The following is an 18,524-nucleotide window of genomic DNA, read 5'->3' on the forward strand; positions in this document are numbered from 1 at the left end:
TTCCACATTATTTTTCCCTATAGATATAAATGCTTTAATATAAAATATTAAAAAAGATAAGATTTCTATCAGTTTATAAAAATTTGTTTTACAATAATTAACATTTATGATTCTCTTTTTTAATAGTATGTGTAGATTAATTATATGTACAAATAAATGTGTTTTAAAATAGAATTAATCTTGAATTTGCTTATTGTTTTATTTAAAATATTTTTAATATAGCGATTGTATTGAAAAGTCGAAGTTCAAATCTGATCAATATCAGATTTTATGCCATCTCTCGAAAGATAATAGCAACGCACCGAGAATATTCTCACAGAATAAGCGAACTTTTAATAGGCCGTTCGCAACCGACTAAACCGATTAAACAGTAGAAACAATATTAAGAATCTTTATTTTAGATCGCATATATGAGAAACACAATCAATACTAGAAATTTAAAATGTTTTTAAATTACGGTCGAAGCTGGATCTTCATTGCTTTAAATAATTCAATTTTAAATTACTAATATATACTATATATGTTTTTGCATATATACCATATTGTAGTCTTTTCGTACTACGCGCCAAATTGTTCTTCCAAATGATAAACGCAATTAAAACTACTCTAGTAATCGTGAATTAAATTGATAAACAATTTTAATAATTTGATACTACCATTATATTATAAAGATGCTAATATGTTAAAACTGTTAAATTTATTGCGAAAAATATTCCCTCGGCCGGGACTTGAACCCGGATCTCTTGTATTCCGTACGAGCGTCCTAAGTCATCAGACTACCCAGGCCTTAGTAATATTCTTCGCAATAATCGATACAATAAGGAAACATCTTTCTTGCAGGCGACGTAATATAAACAATATTAAAAATCTTTATTTTATACCATATATGTAAGAAACACAATCAATACTAGAAATTTAAAATGCCTATTACGAATTAATCAGTAGATCTCAAGTATCTGCATAAATGATATAAGACACGATAGAGATACGTATCTGAAAAATCCAGGCCAACGTCCAAATGCTTCAATTAGCAACTCCAAATCAGGCGTGATTTTTCTATCAATAGTACAAAAATATAAAAAATAGTAGCATTACGCGATACATCTTGTAAATAAATCGCTACTTATTTAAGAAAGACTAAGATTAAAAACGTTATTAGTACATGTCCCTAAACCGTCTATGTATAAAGCATTTATATAATTTCTCTCACACATATATAATAAGTACATAAACATCAATAATAATATGCATTATCATTTCTCTGGTGATATTATTGAATTCGAAATTACAATAATTTCGTTTATATTGTGAACATTATGCACAATTGCAACATACATTTCAAGAAGGTCTTTATAATTACATTATTTATGATTTAAAAAATCTTGTGCTGTATCCACTTTTCGATTGTTCACAATCCAAATATGCGCAAGAACGCCGTCCATATCCAATCTCTTTTCAGGTTCAATAACTATTAACTAAAATATATAAATTAATTTTAGAATGAAAATGTATTGCACTAACAACGAATTTGAGAACTATACCTTCGAAATTAAATCTTTTGCATCTTCACTAACGAAATTCGGAAAATTATACCGCAATCTTCTTATGTTTACATAGGTTTCATCGTTGGTTGTTGCATAGAAAGGAGGCTTTCCAACTAAACACTCGTAACATAGTACTCCAACACTCCAAAAGTCGACTGTATGATTATGTGTTTTTCCGGAAACCATTTCAGGTGGCAAGTAATCTAAAGTTCCACATAGAGTATCCCTTCGAGATGAAGGAGCGTGCACCGACCATCCAAAGTCAGCTATTTTTAATTCTCCATTAATTCCAAGAAGTAAATTCTCAGGTTTAATATCACGATGAATAACGCTCTTGCTGTGACAATATTTTAACGCATCTGCTAATTGGGCTACATAAGTGGCTGTTCTACAAAGAAATTACAATATGCTTAAGAATATATATAATTTTTAAAAAACAAAAGCTTTAAGACTAAAGCCACAATATCTAATAAAAAGTATAAAAGCCCTGTATCAACATAACGAGAAAAGATTCCGAATGTAATAAATGTTATGTCATCAGGGTTGGGTAAGTTAACTTTTTTTTTAACTAAATTAAATAAAAGTTAACAGCCTTGAAAATTTAACTTAGTTAAGATAAAAATTAATCCAGCAATAGTGACATTAATTGAATTAAAAGTTAAGTTAATGAAAAAAAAATAATTGCAAAATTCAAAGTTAAATTTGTTTTATTTCATGATTTTCAAGCTAACTTTTTTTTAACTAAATTAAAAAATTTACTTTTTTAACTAACAAGGAGAAACCACATATGTATTTTACGGATTTTGATCAATTTTTGCGTAATTATTCTGGGACACTAAAAAATAATTCCTATAAAGCAGTAAATTACACTTCTGTATATTTTTCGAGAAAATCGTGATTTTAGATCTCAACGGCGGATCGTTTTTAAACCTCTTTTTTGTTTAAACGTAAATAAAATATTTGAAATTATTTAAACTTAGAAAAATATGGAACACGAATGTATATGCATATAATCTGAGTATAGGATCCATATAACTCCAACTATCCAATCCTGATGACTCTTAAAAAATCAAATTAAAAGTTAATAGTTACCAATAAAATATAACTATATAAAGTTAAAAAAGTTAAAAGTCTAAAATGTAATTGAATGAAGTTAAAATTAATTAACTTTTTAACTCAGCATTACTTGATTTTTAACTTTTTAACTTAGCATTATCCAACCTTGATGTTTATGCGTTTTATTTGTAACCGACATATATTTCAATTTTTGACGCTTTGTAATAGATGTAATTAATAATTTGAAATTGTTAATAACATATACTGAGGACAACCTGATACAAGAGTGTTTATTTTAATTAAATGAGAAAAAATATCACAAATATTGCTTGTATAAAAAGCATTGGCGCTTATACTATATATAATTAATTCCAATTATATCTACAAAACATAATTTCTCTTTTATTACCTTACTTCATCAAAACGTTTATTAGGTTGATTATGCAGTTCTTTATAAAGTTCCCCTTTTGGTGCATATTCCAATATTAAATAAATTCGCTTGGGGTCGTAGAAATATCCATACATTCTCAAAATATTTGGATGTCTATAAAAAAAACATTTATATTAAATATAATTCTTTGATTTCGTAAAATAAAGTGCCTGAGTCGAATAAGGCCCAGCACTAAATAAAGTCCACTTTTAAATTTTATCACTTAAAAACTCGCTTTACATCTGAAGTATATACTTAAAAAATGTGTCATAGGAAGTAAATAAAAAGGGATTGGAATCGGTAGCAATATGTTTGTTTAACACAATAAAAACTTGTATATATGAGCCATTTTGATAACAATTTGTTGCAAAATTTACCAATATACAATGTTTCATAATTTATTATAATTCATTATAATATTATTCAACTTTCTAGCTATGGAAAAAATAACAAATAAATCCATTTTTTGAAATGAGTATAAGTATTTTTTTAAAACAATGTACTTATTAAATAAGGCCTACTTATGTGATTATTATTATATTGTAGCTATAATTATTTGTTTGTCATGTGTGGAGTTTATGCCATAGAATAACGATTTTCAATGTTGCTATCTTTTAAAAAGCCAAAATTGCATTCAAATTGCTAAAAATTTCCAAATAGTGAAGAGTTAATTACAAACAAAATTAAAGATAATTGTAACATTTGAGAGTAGAGTAAGTCTTAACGAATTTCCTTTCTATAATTAATAATCATTTTAAAAGTGATTTAGGAAGATAATGTTTACTTTCTTTGTTATTTTTAATTTTACTTTTGATTTGGGCCTTATTATATTCATGTGCATGTAATAAGGCCCAATATTAGAGTTTAACAAAATTTTTTTTTCATTTATTTACAACAATTCTATATAAACGATATATTTTATTTTTGGGAGTGAATGAAATGAAGATTTGATTCTCATTTAGTTTATTTCAATATCCCCAATAGAATTAAATAGAATTAAAAAAAAATAATAATAAATTATATGGATCTTATTCAACTTAGGTACCTTATATCATATATTTTTATTATGTACAACTAATGAAAAGTAAACAGAATACAGAAATTAATACCTTAAATGGGTTTGAATTTCTATTTCTCTTCGTACTTGATGTAAGATTTGTGCATCTTCTATTTGTGATCTATAAAGTACCTTCATGGCTATTATAAATTTGGATCTTTTTTCTCTGGCCAAGTATACATTACCAAATTTTCCTTTACCTAGAGGCCGGCCAATATCAAAATCTGTCAGTACCCATTTTTTTTTACTTTCACTTTCCTTATTTGAACTACTCGTTTCTGTATCTGAATCTTTTTGGACCATTTCACTTTTGTTATCTCTTACTTTCACATTATTTTCACTATTAGACATTTGCTGAATAGAGTCTACTGATTTACATGCTACTGGTAATTTAGGTGGTGGCATCAATTCTGTAAACTTCTTTGCAGTCTCTTTACATTCATTTTTGTTTATGATATTTGTTGAACAACTTTTATAAGTATTTTCCTTATCACTAATAGTACTTTCCGTAATTTTCGATTGAACAATGTCTGTTGCAAATGTTTTGGAAATATGTAAGGACTTCAAACTGTTAATTGCTTTCAATGTATGTGTAGCTGATTGATGACGAGTCTTATCGTTTTCTTGGTCCATTTCAAAAACAATTGAAATTTCTGATTCTATAATTTGGATATTAAAGCAAATATATCTTCTTTTATATACATTTATTTTACATACATAAAAAGAGTATATTACAATTTGGAAAATACAAATAGATACATCTATATATACATATATATATATACATATGTCATATGCATATATGTACTATTAATTTTCTTGAGATTTTGTACTTTAATAAGTTTATGCATGGGCGACAATTTAAAAAAAAATTTCAAAATAAAAAAACATTACATTATATAATTAATTATATTAAAACATAACATATTTCATATTAGTTGTAAAGATTCATGTCAGATTCAGTCACAAAAATAACACAATTTCTTTGAGTGCACTTACTTTTTCAGCAAAATGTAACAAAACGAAGAAATCTTTTTCTTCTCCTCAATATTATCTACTTCTAACTACTTGCCTACTTCTAGAACGCTAGCAAAGGTCAGTACAATTAAAAACAGACAAGAGTATCAGTACGGCGAGGAACCGTGAAAATCTACAGCATCTTTAAACGGTTTTTCAAAAAATTAAATGCCTTTCGTTGATTGGTCAATACAAGATGTGTTACAATGGTCATGTTCAGTGACTCAACTAGATTCAACTTAAAGTCACTAGATTTATAAAGCAATAGGTCTATTCGCGTTACATGAAATCTCTAAATTTTTTGCACTTAGAATGAAATAGATATATATTTGACTTTGAAAAGAACGAAAATGTTGAGTGCAAAAAATGCAAATAACGCGACAGACCTAATGAGTGCATTCAGTGGGTGCATACAGAAGCACGACCGCTTATTGAGCGCTTAGAGAGCGCTCTGATTGGCATATTCCATTGGATCTAAAAATATAGACCAAACAGATACAAGAGCACTCACTGGACGCGCAGTAAACGCTCATGCCTTTGGATGCACCCATCTAATACTATGACCACTTACTGAGCGCTCTGAATGGCTTTTCCTCTGCAGTTGATGTGAAACGTTTATGATTGGTTCCGCTCTTGTTCCACGTTATGTTATTCCGTTGCATAGGTAGGCATCCTCAGAGCCATTCCACACAAACTTGCATCCCAGAAAACACATTGAGGTATAAGATGTCTTTAAGACTTTTTTAGACGCCAAAGACGTCTTATGTCTCTCTTTTGGATACTTTATGTTGTCTTGCATAGCCGTATAATCATATGCATAAAGAAAATTATCCAATCACATTTCTGTCATAAAGACAAAAGTAAAATACAATGATGGATGATTTTCTTTATGCATATGTTTAAGCGGCTATGTAAGTTTGTGTGGAATGGCCTTTATGGACGCAGATTTTTGCATAACGCATAATGTTTAGTGCATAAGAAAATAACCAATTAAAGTCCTCCGTTTCCTTCCTTTTCAAATGAAATAAAGAACTCTGATTGGTTGAATTTCTTATACTTTATGTATTATGTGTTATGCAAGAGTCTATGCTCCACACTTTAATTCGCTTATGCATTATGCAAGAGTCTGTGCTGCTGCTCTACTCATGTTTCTATCCCCATCACTGCCATTGGTGGTCCATTCCTATGAGTGCATTGATCCTATTTGCGTTGCATGAAATTCCCAAATATTTTTGCACTTAAAATGAGATAGATACATATTTTGCCTTGAAAAAAAAGAAAGTGAAGATGTCCAGTGTCAAAAGTGCAAGCAATGCAAAGAGACCTATTCATTCACACAGTGGCTAGCGCATCCATTGCTTTCTTATCTGCTCACATGATCTAGTCACATGATTTAAATTTACCGAATGGACCTGTGCATGAATAACTGCTCGGTATTGTATTGGATCGTATCTTCCAATAGCAAACCGGATGAAGCTGAGAACTGTTTACAGTGTAAGTAAAGAGAATGGATAATTAGTCAGAAATCCATCGAGACTTCAAGAATAATTAAAATTCAAAAGGTGTATATTTTTATTATAAAGATGTATATGTTAATCTAATCGTAAATATGAATTAGCAAACTGATTACAAGACAATTTCCATAAAAAAAAGGGGATAGTGTTGGTAGTGACGAAAATCCCCTAGGCAACACAATTTAATTCCTACGGATTGATGACATTGTGTAAGTAGTAGTGTATATTAGTTTAAATAGTCTTTTTGACGTTTCTGACATGTGCATACAGGTATATAAAATAAGATAATTCTTCAGAATAGCTATCTCGGCTAAGCTACCTAGCTAATTAGGTTCATTCGACGCGTTTTTGCGTAAAATGAAAGAATCTGACAGAAAAAAGTCTGGGACTGCTCTGTGAAATGAGATATTGAGTGTTAGCCCGGATCCTCATACAGGCAACAGCGCTTTGAAACCAAACGCTGATTAGTGAAAAGTCGATTGTGGGGCAGTGATTCGCTGTCGTGGGAATTATTCCTACATGGGAATGTTCGTGCGCATGCGTAAGCTGCCATCACAATTTCGTATTGGTTGCTTTCACATTGTATCAGCAATACGCACGCGCACAAACATTCCCGTATGGAAATAATTCCTACGACAGCGCATCACTGTTGTGGGGATAAAATTTACTTCCATCACCCGTTTTTCACCAATCAGGTGTCAAAGCGTTGTTGCCCGTATAAGGATCCGGGCTAAGGGTCGTAGGAAGAGACGGGCCAAGTTCGATTTAACTTTAGATACCTCACGTGGTAGAACCTTGAAGTTCTGGATTCAAGGCTGCCAACCTCAGATAATATAATTTCCATCTTCTTATGTGTTGTGTATTCATATACAATACGTACGAACACTAATATGATTCCTGTCAAGAGCGAATAAGACAGCGAAAGAGAACGAGAGCCCGACGTTCTCGTTCTGGTCACTGTACAAACGACCGAAGATCGAAAATTTCTCAGCAATTTCGGCCGCTCGATGTATATCAGTATAAGGGCATTTAAGATAACATATATGTTTTAATAAATTTTAGTAATCATATATTTTTCCCATTAATGTATAATAGCAAAGTTTCAAAACGCGATAGTTTAGATATTAATTATTTACAATTTTCCATGCGCGTTATGTACCACGTTCATAAACACAATATGCAATAACTTTGCATGATCGTGCACATAAGGTGCGAAATCAGTAAACTGGAGATCCCACATTCAAATCCTTTTTTTTTTCTCTTTTTTCACATATTTTTTCTAAAACTAACTTCTTCAAATGCAAAAAAAATGGAATCATAAGTTAAAGTTTTTATAATTACGTTATATAAATTCGAATGATTGATATAATTGATGTCCTGAAGTACAATTGAATGTCCTGAAAATTGAATATAAATTATATTTATATATTATTCCTATAATATATTTATATATACATATAAAAAATAAATTAATTATAATTCAATTTAATAACAAATTCTATGGAAAGATTATATTCAAATAAACCAAATAGTAAAAATGCTTCGTGTCAGAGTAATTCCAAATTTAAAGCTCTTAATGTCTTAGTAATAAAATATGTAGGAGAGAGAGAGAGAGAGAGAGAGAGAGAGAGAGAGAGAGAGAAAATATGAATTTCACAATAAAAATAAATTCATCAGAATGGAATATTCGTTTTCTTTTTAATATGATAATTCTAGCTCCGATTTTTATATTTTGTATTGCAATAAAGCGTCATGTATCTCCCTACAAGTGACACAGTGCAAGACAGTAATCATGTTATCCTTGCCGAATAACAAGGATATAATGATACACTATATCACCCGTGTATCTATTCAAGATTTGGTTTGAAAATCCTTTCTGGCCTTTTATAACAGAAAACAATAAGGAACAAGACTAACAAGCGCCACTGCAAGTTGTGAATTTTTATATATGCACATATTGTATTTGCGTATATATAAATGTTACAATAGATACTTGTAAACTTTTCATACTTGCAAACTCTTCGTAATTATAATTTCACGTTTATAATTCTCGCATTACGCGTAAGTTTTCTAAGTTTCCTTTGTAATTACAATTAGCAATCAATTCCACCTCGGGTTCCGGAAGCCTTTGTGTTTTTCTTTGTGTTTTTCTCTTTGTAGAAATAAATAATAGCTCTATTGTCGTACTTGACAACTTAGTTGATAATTATTCGAAGTCTTAGCCTATCGTGAAGATAACAATTGTCGTGCTGCCTTGTGCAGAACCCTTTCTCGAATAGTTCCCGGCACATATTTGTCCTGAAGAATCTTTTGAAGTAGGGCGCTTTCCACAGGGCGGCCTTCGCCTCCCTTTCGTCCGCCTTGGCGCGCTGTTATCTCGGGGTTGATCTAGGACACCTCCTTAACCACCAGGCCTGGGCGCTTACATTCGGACGCCTGGCTTTCCTTTTCTTTTTTTCTTTTGGCGCGCCCTTGCTCGGGGTCGTTCCTTCCTGTTCATTCAGGGACGCATGTCCTCGAGCGCCTATCTCTACTGTCGCAACGACTCCCGTATCTCCTCGACTAGGGACACTTCTGCTGCCAAAAGAGGAGGAGTCGCCTTTTCTCCTCGTTTTTCTCTTCGTAGGCCGCAACATTCACTCTATCTATTTTACGCAAATTCTTTCTCTCTCGGTATCTAATCGAATCGTTACTGTAGATCCCGAGGTCACGCTACGAAGGCTGGAAGCGCCAGTTGCGCCGCCTTATCAAGGGCCAGCACGGGGACTTCAATCCGAGAACACTAAGACCCGAGACAATCTCCCCTGAGTCCGCGAGCCCCCCTACTATGTCCCGCCAAATCGAGCCAGACGCGGACCCCGGGAATAAAGCACTCCAAGAAGTCCCCCGCCTTCCTTCGCCGGACACATCCCGGGCTCCGGTGAGGATCCTCACGCGATCTGTCAAGGTCACCGGGAAACCTCGCGTCAAACTTGTTGAGACAACCCAACTAAAAATAAAAGTTGTTAGATAATTATCGTATCTATTCTCTCTACCACTATCTCATTCTCGGTTCTCCTAACGAGCTCTAAGAGACGACAATACTCGCATCAGCGAGGGTGACTCATCACGGTCATATCACATGATCTTCCCATAGGGCGCTTCTGATAGAACTTCAAAAAAAGAACCGAGAAGTGATCATATATTACAATTCCGATTCTTCTCCGACTAGCTGCCTATCACGCTTACCCATAGGAACCGAGGCTCCACCTCCCACGCGCGACCCTTCGCTCGAGACCTTTGACCACGGTTCACCGGAATAACTCCGGACGTGACATAGAGTATTAAATGTTTATTTTAAAAGAATAAATAGACGTTTCAGATCTTTTTACAGCAAATAAATTACTTTTTTATAACCATGATCTCCTCCGAATATATTAAAATATTAATACATTAAAATATATTAAAATATTGATATTTTAAATAATCTTTATCTCTCTTTAAAAAAAATTTAATGATTTTATATATATATACAAATTAATAAAACATCGTAAAAGAATTTGTATAATTAACATGACTATTAAATTATTAATTTTTTAGTCGAATTAAAATTTCTATCAGACAGATTAAACATCAATTGTTACAATTAGTCATTTAACAAGTTATAAATCTACATATTTACATAATCAGTATTTATAGTAATAATTATTTATTGTATTTTATACAGTTATATTAGTAAAATTAAAGAGAGACCATTATTTGCTAACACTTTTTTAGAAATTTATAAATGAAAGCGCAATATGTATATTATATTAAATACCATGTAAAGCATTCGAAATCTGAAATTTTTCTATAAATTTAAAAGAAAAAGATTATCCTCCGATTATTAGAAGCCGAGATAACAATTTTTTTTTCAAAAAATCATTGTGGCTCTAATTTTTAAAATTAAGAGTTCTATCTGGTCAATTTATTACGGAAGAATTGAATTTGCTATTAAAAAAATCTTAAATAAATTAAATAAATCTTGGAATCTTTTATATGTATATTTTACTCGTTTTAACAACTGTCGGATATGTTTCTGCCCAAATATAGGTTCACTTTACGTGCCTTTTACACGACCATTTACTTACTGTCAAAGGAGGAAACGGAGTTTTCATCGATTTTTACAAGTTTTTTAAAGTGATTTCGTCATTTCGTTTTATCCAAATTGTCTTTATTTAAAAATGGCATGCAACATAAATTAACGTATCCTCGCTTCTGACGTCACAATTCCAACATGGCCGCCGTGACTACTCAGGAGCCTTAAAGCTAATCGAAGACAACTCGGTAAAAAATTTTTCATGCATAAATATATATAAATATGTATAAACATACATAAATATTTATAATATGTATAATTATATATGAAATATGTTTATACATGTTTATACATCTTTTTTTCTTTTATAAAATTACTTTTTAATGTAATATAATAGAAATAATAATAGTAATGTGAATAGTAATAAAACATTAAAAATAAATAATTAAAATAATTATAAAGATAATTTTCGCACTTTGTTTTAGAAAAAATCAAGTTTGAAGAAATGTAAAAAAATTATTTATGTATAATTATATATAAAATTATGCATAATTATCTATAAGCAATTTTTTTTATATTTTTCCAAACTTGTTTTTTTTTTAAACAAACAATGAGAAAATTATCCTTTTATGGTATATACAGTAGCGCAACTCTCCTGATTTTATGTTGGCCAAAATGAAGTGCGCATGCATAAAATAAGTAACTTGCCCTGTCTCTTTTCCTCTTTTTTTATTGTTCTCTCTCTTTCTCTTTCTATTTAAATAAGCGTTTCAATGTTCCACTTAAACATTTGTCTTTCAAGCATACATGGTTTAGAGTAGAAATTTAGAAGGAAGTATTACATGTATTGTCCATTTGATGAAATGTTATGTGAGAAATCTTGAGAGATTGGTCTAATTTTTGTGAAAAAGTGAACAAAAAGTAACATAGAAAATCGAGCAAAAAGGATTTCTTTTTATTTATTGTATTTTAAACTTATTTTTTGGAAATATAATATATGTATATAAATTTCTTTTATATCAGTTTTCTCATAATATTTTTTCATAGATATATAATTACATAATATTTCTTTATTCAAATATATTTTTAAGTTAATTTAATATTTTTCCTAATTTTTCTATATTTTTTCTTTATTTTTCAATATATTTACAATTTGTTTTTATTAATTTTCATAAAGTTTAAATTATTTTATCGCAATATTAGGTTTATTGAAGTCGCATGTTCTAATATGCTCCAATATGTTCCTACAAGCATTTACTCAATTCGACGAATTCGTTGGATTGCGATGCAAATAAAGTGTGAGTTTTGCGAGGAATTTTGATAGAGTAAAAAAAGGATGAAAAGAGAAAGAAGTTTAGATGGTAACCGTGACAATGCTAGGTAACTTATTTATTTTGCGCATGCACAATCCATTTTGGCCAACACTAACATTAAAGGTGCCGACAGAGAGTTGCGCTACTGTATATTGTGATGATACTACTAGTAACACTAATGCGAATTTATAATTAAACTTCTACACTACTAGCATCGACGAGATACTATTAAAGACCATCAACCCTGGGCAAATTTTTGGCGGTATAAAAAGGGCGCCAAGGGTTCGGAGGTAATTGGAAAATGCTGACATTATCGACAATTGATATAAATTTGCTATTATTAACATAAATATTTGGCCCATACATTATTAAATTTATGATTTTTTTATTACATAAATGTTCCATAAATAAATATGCATACTTGTAAAGCTATAATATCCCATATATTGCAGAAAAATTACAATTTTTTCTCTGCAGTTATCATCTCTGTTGATAATCAAACTTTAACGATAACACTGAAATTATAATTTTAAAGAAAAATTGAGTGTTATTGAGTTCTAAATGCATAAATACGTCTACTAAACTAATAAATCATAAAATTAGTACAATATTATCAGTTTTTACCTTTTAATTACTTCAATATTCACAAGGATGCGAACTCCCGTAAGGTTGTCGGTCTTTAATAGTATCTCGTCGATGCTACTAATCACGAGTAATATCACTACTCATATCAGCAGTGACACTACTACACTAGCAGTGACACTAGTAGTATATTTTCATGCGGGAAACGTAGCCAAATGTAGCAACACCAAGCAACACGTAGCAAATATGGCGATAAAAATGTGTGCCGATTAGAATGTGCCGGAAACGATGACAGCCATATTGAATATTAGTTCCTCATTTTCTGTCATAGCTATGAGGACGCTACAAATGCTGGTGACGAAAAAACCATGGCAGTTTGGTGGCCCTGACTAATCTGAAGCTTACATTTTGAAATCAAACGCTTCATATTGGCTGTCGCAACAAACTTGCGATCAGCTTGCATCTAGTGTAGAACCGACTTAAGACGGTCTTCGCCAAGATGTGTTCGAGATGAATTTAAGAAAAAATGATAAATGTTAAAAAGACCTCATTCACCTCAAATTTTAATTAAAATACACTGAATCGATGCGTTTTCGCGTAAAAATAAATATTTGATAATGAAAAAATGTCGCTCTGTCCCGTGAACCAAGATATTAAACATTAAAGTTGACGACTATTGAGGTTAGGAAATTTGTCATACTTAAATTATTGATATTTTAATTTAATTTAATTTAATTTAGTTTATTGCAAAGCTATATGAAAAAGACTACATGTTAACAGAGTAATCGACATAAAATATGGTGCAATAAACTATAGTTTATTGTACCATATATAACAAATTCAATTTCATTTTATCGATTTTTTGGTGAAAAATTCATTTTTAGCAAAATTTTAATAAAATTTCAGAGATTTTAAGAAATATTTTCGAAAAGTTCCTACAGAAGTTACAGAAATTTCAGAAAAATTTCAGTTCAATTTTAGCGAATTTTCAGTATATGTCAACTGAAAAATTAACTTTCAGTGAAATTTCAATAAATTTTCAATCAACAATTTCGCTAAAATGTTTCAAACATGAAATAATTTCAGCGAAATTTTTTCACCAGGGAACGCACTTCAAGTCGGAATCCATAATCAGCCTAATCATACAAAAGATAATGTAACACATTTCGTAAAATTATGCTTCTCAAATGCAGTGCTTCTATTGGAGAATCCAATTGGAAATATTACGAAAACAGCCGAATATTAAATAAGTTCAATCTTAAAACCATCTTTGTCATTATGACCTTAAATCAAACAAGAATTCCTTAAGGAAGAACTTCTTTTCGAAGATCGTCTTATTTCGTGATTTTGAATAGTTACGATCTCAAGATATGGGCCGTGGCACACAAAAACTTAAGACAGTAAGACGTAAACAGTAAAGAATTCAACATATTGGATTGGCTACTGCTTATGTTATGGCCTTACGGATTCTACTGTGATTGATTAATTTACTTACTGCTTACGTTTTTACTGCTTAAGTTTTTTGTATGCTATGGCTCGATCTTGAATAAGACAATCTTGACCAAGATAGAGTTAAGACATAAGACCGGAAGAACGCTATTACCGGGTGCCGGTCGGAAACAACACAATTCCACCATGGTTGACAGTTGATAATCTGATTTCGCGCGTTCATGCCTTCTATACCATAAAATAGTTGTTCACACTAATAGCCGCGGCACAGACTCTTGCGTAACGTGACACAGACTCTTGTATAATGCATAATGATAAAGAAATAAACCAATTGAAATTCTTCTTTTCCATGAAATGGGAGGAAAGATTCTGATTCGTTTATGCACTATGCGTTATGCGTTATGCAAAAGTCTGTACTGCGGCCTTAATTCATAGATTTACTACCAGATTGAAAGTATCTGCAAATAGCGGCGTTTAAAAGGACTCGAAATTTGACCAATCAGGAATCAATGTCCCTTATAACTTGACTCTTACTAAAGGAACTCTTACTAGACCAAAACCTTAAGCGCTGCCTTGAACTTTGACTATGAATACGGGCCATAATGTATTTTTATTATCTCGGATCTACAATAGATTTTTAGCCTTAAGCCATAAGGAATAGACGAATCACAATCAATTATTCTCCTCGCATTTGATTGTAGTTGATCAATTTCTTACGGCTTAAGGCTTAAAACACCTATTGTAGATCCGGACTTATGCATTTAAATGGAATGGATAAAAAATGTCGGATTAATCACAAACCGGGGAAAAGGTGACAGATTCTGGGCGATCATGTAACTTTTTTTCTAGGGCGGAAACGTGAAAAGTGAAAATTTTATATATATATGTGTATATATATACAAACATACATACATAAAAATTTTTACTTTTCACAGTTCCGCTCAGCGAAAAAGTTACATGATCGCCCTGAGGATCAATTGCGTATCATTGCCGAATATTCTCACTTCTCGCACTTTCATCTCACGTGAAAAAATATGCGCAATTGGTTATGAGTATAATAAAAATATGATATCCCTATTCTCACATGAGAGTGAAAATCACAGAGGTGTAAGAAATTTATTAAGTATAGACACAACAGCGTCAGGGTGTGTGTCTTAGTAATAGAACAAAAGTCTATCAATTCGGAGGAGAGACCATGGGCTCAATTGTATATTTTGAAATGAGGTGAAAATTACAAAAGTAAGCAATGATTACTAGATATTGATCAATTGAATTATGAATGTTCTAGTGAATTTGTTCACTTTTGTAATTTTTAAGAAACACAATCAACCTTCAGGCCCGGGATCGAAACGAGGAGCGCCCTAATATTTTTCTCTATTGTCGTTGTTTACAGATATGAGTGCGAAATGCAAGTGATACATGACCAAAGTAATACATAACTTTTGTTGCGACGCACGTAAGCATATACTCACATGTATATGTATAATTTATAACAGAATATAATTTATTTCAACATTAGAATATTTATGAACCGTATATTATTCAAATAACTATCATAATAAAATTACCTATACGGTCAAACGGATCTTAGTGTCCAATAATATTTTTAAGTGAATTTTATAATTTTACAATTTTATAATTTTTATTTGAACTGGAAATTTTTTAATTTACGCAGAAAATATAAGACAAAATTTGCTTCAACCGTATAGGTCATTTTATTATCTTAATTATTTAAATAATTTACATATTTATATACTTAATATATTTATATACTAATCTATATAATTTTCGATATGTTTGGGATTTCAAATAAATCTTGAGTATCCCGTAATCGTTTTTTTATTAAATTCAAGTGTCTCGCGAATTTTATTATTTTTGTTGTAATTTTCCTTCATACAAAACATAAAAATAATGTCCATTACTGGAAATCAATAATCTAGGTCTTTAAATAGAACGATTTTGACAAATTTCAACTAATTTCGATTAATCTCGACATGCTTTAACACCATTTGATATTAGGATGAGTAAAAAGTCATCGCGTATTTTTTAGCTCAAAGTTGTATATACAATATCTTCGTCAATAATGAATGAAATTCAAATTTAAAAAAAGGGTTTTAAAGCTTGAAATCTCTACTTTTAAAAGCTTATCACATTTTTTAAGTTTATATGAGTTTGATAATTTTTACATACCAAAAACTACGAGCTGAAAAAGACGAAAAATTTTCTTCTCACTTTGTGGATTTGTAACGTGTCCAAAACGAATTTGAGAAAATTTTCAATTACCTATCGTGAAAGCTTGATACTTTCCCTACAAAATCGTTTTTTTTAAATATTCCTACGACTTTTGATTACTGAGTTATCGCGGATTAAATAAAAGAATTATTTTGACTTTAATTGCTCATAACTCCATTAAAAATTGTCGTATCGTATAATTTAAAAAAGAGATTTTTAAAGCTGAAACTTTACTCTATCAAGATATATTCATATTGTTGGTAAGAAAGTAATTGCGGTTTTTACTGATAGATGTCTTTTAAAAAAACGCGATGACTTTTTACTTAACCTAATACAATTCGACATAGAATTTCTTGTCGAGTAATGTCACGTGAAAAATGTCGCATTTCCACTATGATGAAAACTATCCAATCAAATGAGAACTCACTTTTATCACTTATTCTATATATTTACACTAGGTTTTAAGATACACAATCGACCCTCTGATTAGAGAGTACCCTAGTATACCCTAATGTATATACCCTAGTGCCAATCATAAGTTAGGGTGAAATTACATGGTGCGGAATAGAGAATGTATCAATGACCTAGTTTTCATCGAAAGTTTAAACTGGATCAGAATGTAAGAACCAACCAATTACAGTCGAGTATTCCCCTGTCGAACGACTTATTACAGAGGAATGCTCGACTGTAGTTGGTTGGTTCTTATATTCTGATCCGGTTTAAACTCTCAGTGGAAACTAGGCCAATGGCTGCGTTCAGCGAACTCAACAATTGAGTAAACGCTCTCCATTATTGGTGTATTTTTTTAGATCATCCATTCAGCAATTTAGATCTGGAAGAATATATCAATAGCAAGCGCTCACTTAATTGTTGAGTCCGCTAAACACAGCCGTTAGCAACCAATCAGCTATTTTCCATCACGCAAATTTTGTATGCTATATTCACATGAGATGCGTTTATTTGTATAGTTACTGCCACAGATGTCGTTCGTTTATTCTACCTGGGGGGTTATTACGGTTCTTTGGATGAAGTGAAAATTACAAAAATGAGCAAACTCACTAAGTGTTAACCAAGTTATAAATATTCTAATAAATGCGGTCACTTTCGTAATTTTCACCTCGTTTCAAGAATCGTAATAAGCCTCCTGTGAAGGCGACTACAGCGCAGTTTGTCGTTTGTTTACGCAGAGATATATACCATCTGCGCAGTTATCTCAGAGGTCCTGGAGGTCAATTCTGTAATTCGAATGAGATCATTCATTTTTGGCACTTTTATCTTACGTGAGTTTGTCGCGTGATTCTGTAATGACGAAGTGAAAATATGAAATCACTAGATTTACTGGTGTAGTGAAAATATGAAGTGAAACAGTCCGATTCACGCTCACACGCTTAGAAATCATTTTATCCTTGTTTGTTAAATGTTAAACGAAGACAAACGATGCTCATGAGTTGTTAGCATAAATCGGACCACGGCCATAAAGTTCAATTTATTCAAAGAACTGGAAAGGATACGGGCAATAGGAATCAAGCGTAGAAGACGTCGCGCAAATAACATACTCGTATCTATAAAGTGTAAAACTTCTTTATTAACTAAAACGCACTTACATGTTTCGGCTCACTTTTTTGAGTCTTTCTCAGAGACAATACAAATTAACATACATAAACTGTGAATAAAAATTATCTTGTTATGGTGAGTTCCCCTACTTTGAAAATTTAAATGCCAGAATTAAACCTAAAAAGAGTGAAAGAAAAAGAAAAAAGAACAAAAAAAAGGAAATAATGGAAATATCGAAATAGAAAATATGAAAAATTAATTTATCAAAAATCTTAAGATTATAATTAAATATCCCGAAAATAAGGACGCTCACTCTGATCACACAAATCACAAACTATTGTAAAGGGTGTTTTTTTAAGCCCGATAGAACTTACAACTGTAAAAACTAGCACAAAAATGCAATTATAATAAAAAATTTTTTTTTATTCGAAAGATCAATGTATGGCATTAACAATTGAAAATGATTTCGGGCATATGGCCACCGCGGCTGTTCTTGACGAAGCGCATTCTGGACGTCTAATTTGTGAGTAACTTTTTCGAGCAGTGCCGGCCGTATGTCACGAATAACACGAACAATGTTGTCCTCCAAGGCGTCAATTGTTGCTGGTTTATCAGCATAAACCAGTGACTTGACGTAGCCCCAGAGGAAATAATCGAGAGGGGTCAAATCGCACGACTTTGGAGGCCAATTGACAGTTCCATTTCTCGAAATCAACTTA

General features: G+C 31.4%; 1 protein-coding gene and 1 long non-coding RNA gene across 2 annotated transcripts in view; one reads left to right on the forward strand and one right to left on the reverse strand.

Annotated features, from left to right (window-relative positions):
* Nucleotides 1-1,265: 1,265 nt before the first annotated feature.
* LOC108757201 (aurora kinase C-like) lies at nt 1,266-5,226 on the reverse strand. The gene is made up of 5 exons (XM_018501615.1): nt 5,087-5,226; nt 4,140-4,746; nt 3,010-3,144; nt 1,542-1,932; nt 1,266-1,475 (listed from the first exon to the last, which is right to left on the reverse strand). The coding sequence occupies exons 2-5, from the start codon at nt 4,718-4,720 to the stop codon at nt 1,362-1,364; spliced, it is 1,221 nt and encodes a 406-aa protein (XP_018357117.1). The 5' UTR covers nt 4,721-4,746; nt 5,087-5,226; the 3' UTR covers nt 1,266-1,361.
* A 12,096-nt stretch (nt 5,227-17,322) lies between these two features.
* Nucleotides 17,323-18,524, forward strand: part of LOC108757200 — a 12,833-nt gene continuing 11,631 nt past the window's right edge. The window contains exon 1 of the long non-coding RNA XR_001939889.1: nt 17,323-17,397. This is a non-coding gene — a long non-coding RNA (uncharacterized LOC108757200). The remainder of the gene's footprint in view (nt 17,398-18,524) is intronic.

Source organism: Trachymyrmex septentrionalis, unplaced genomic scaffold (assembly GCF_001594115.1).
Source record: "Trachymyrmex septentrionalis isolate Tsep2-gDNA-1 unplaced genomic scaffold, Tsep1.0 scaffold134, whole genome shotgun sequence".
Classification (NCBI taxonomy): Eukaryota; Metazoa; Arthropoda; class Insecta; order Hymenoptera; family Formicidae; genus Trachymyrmex; species Trachymyrmex septentrionalis.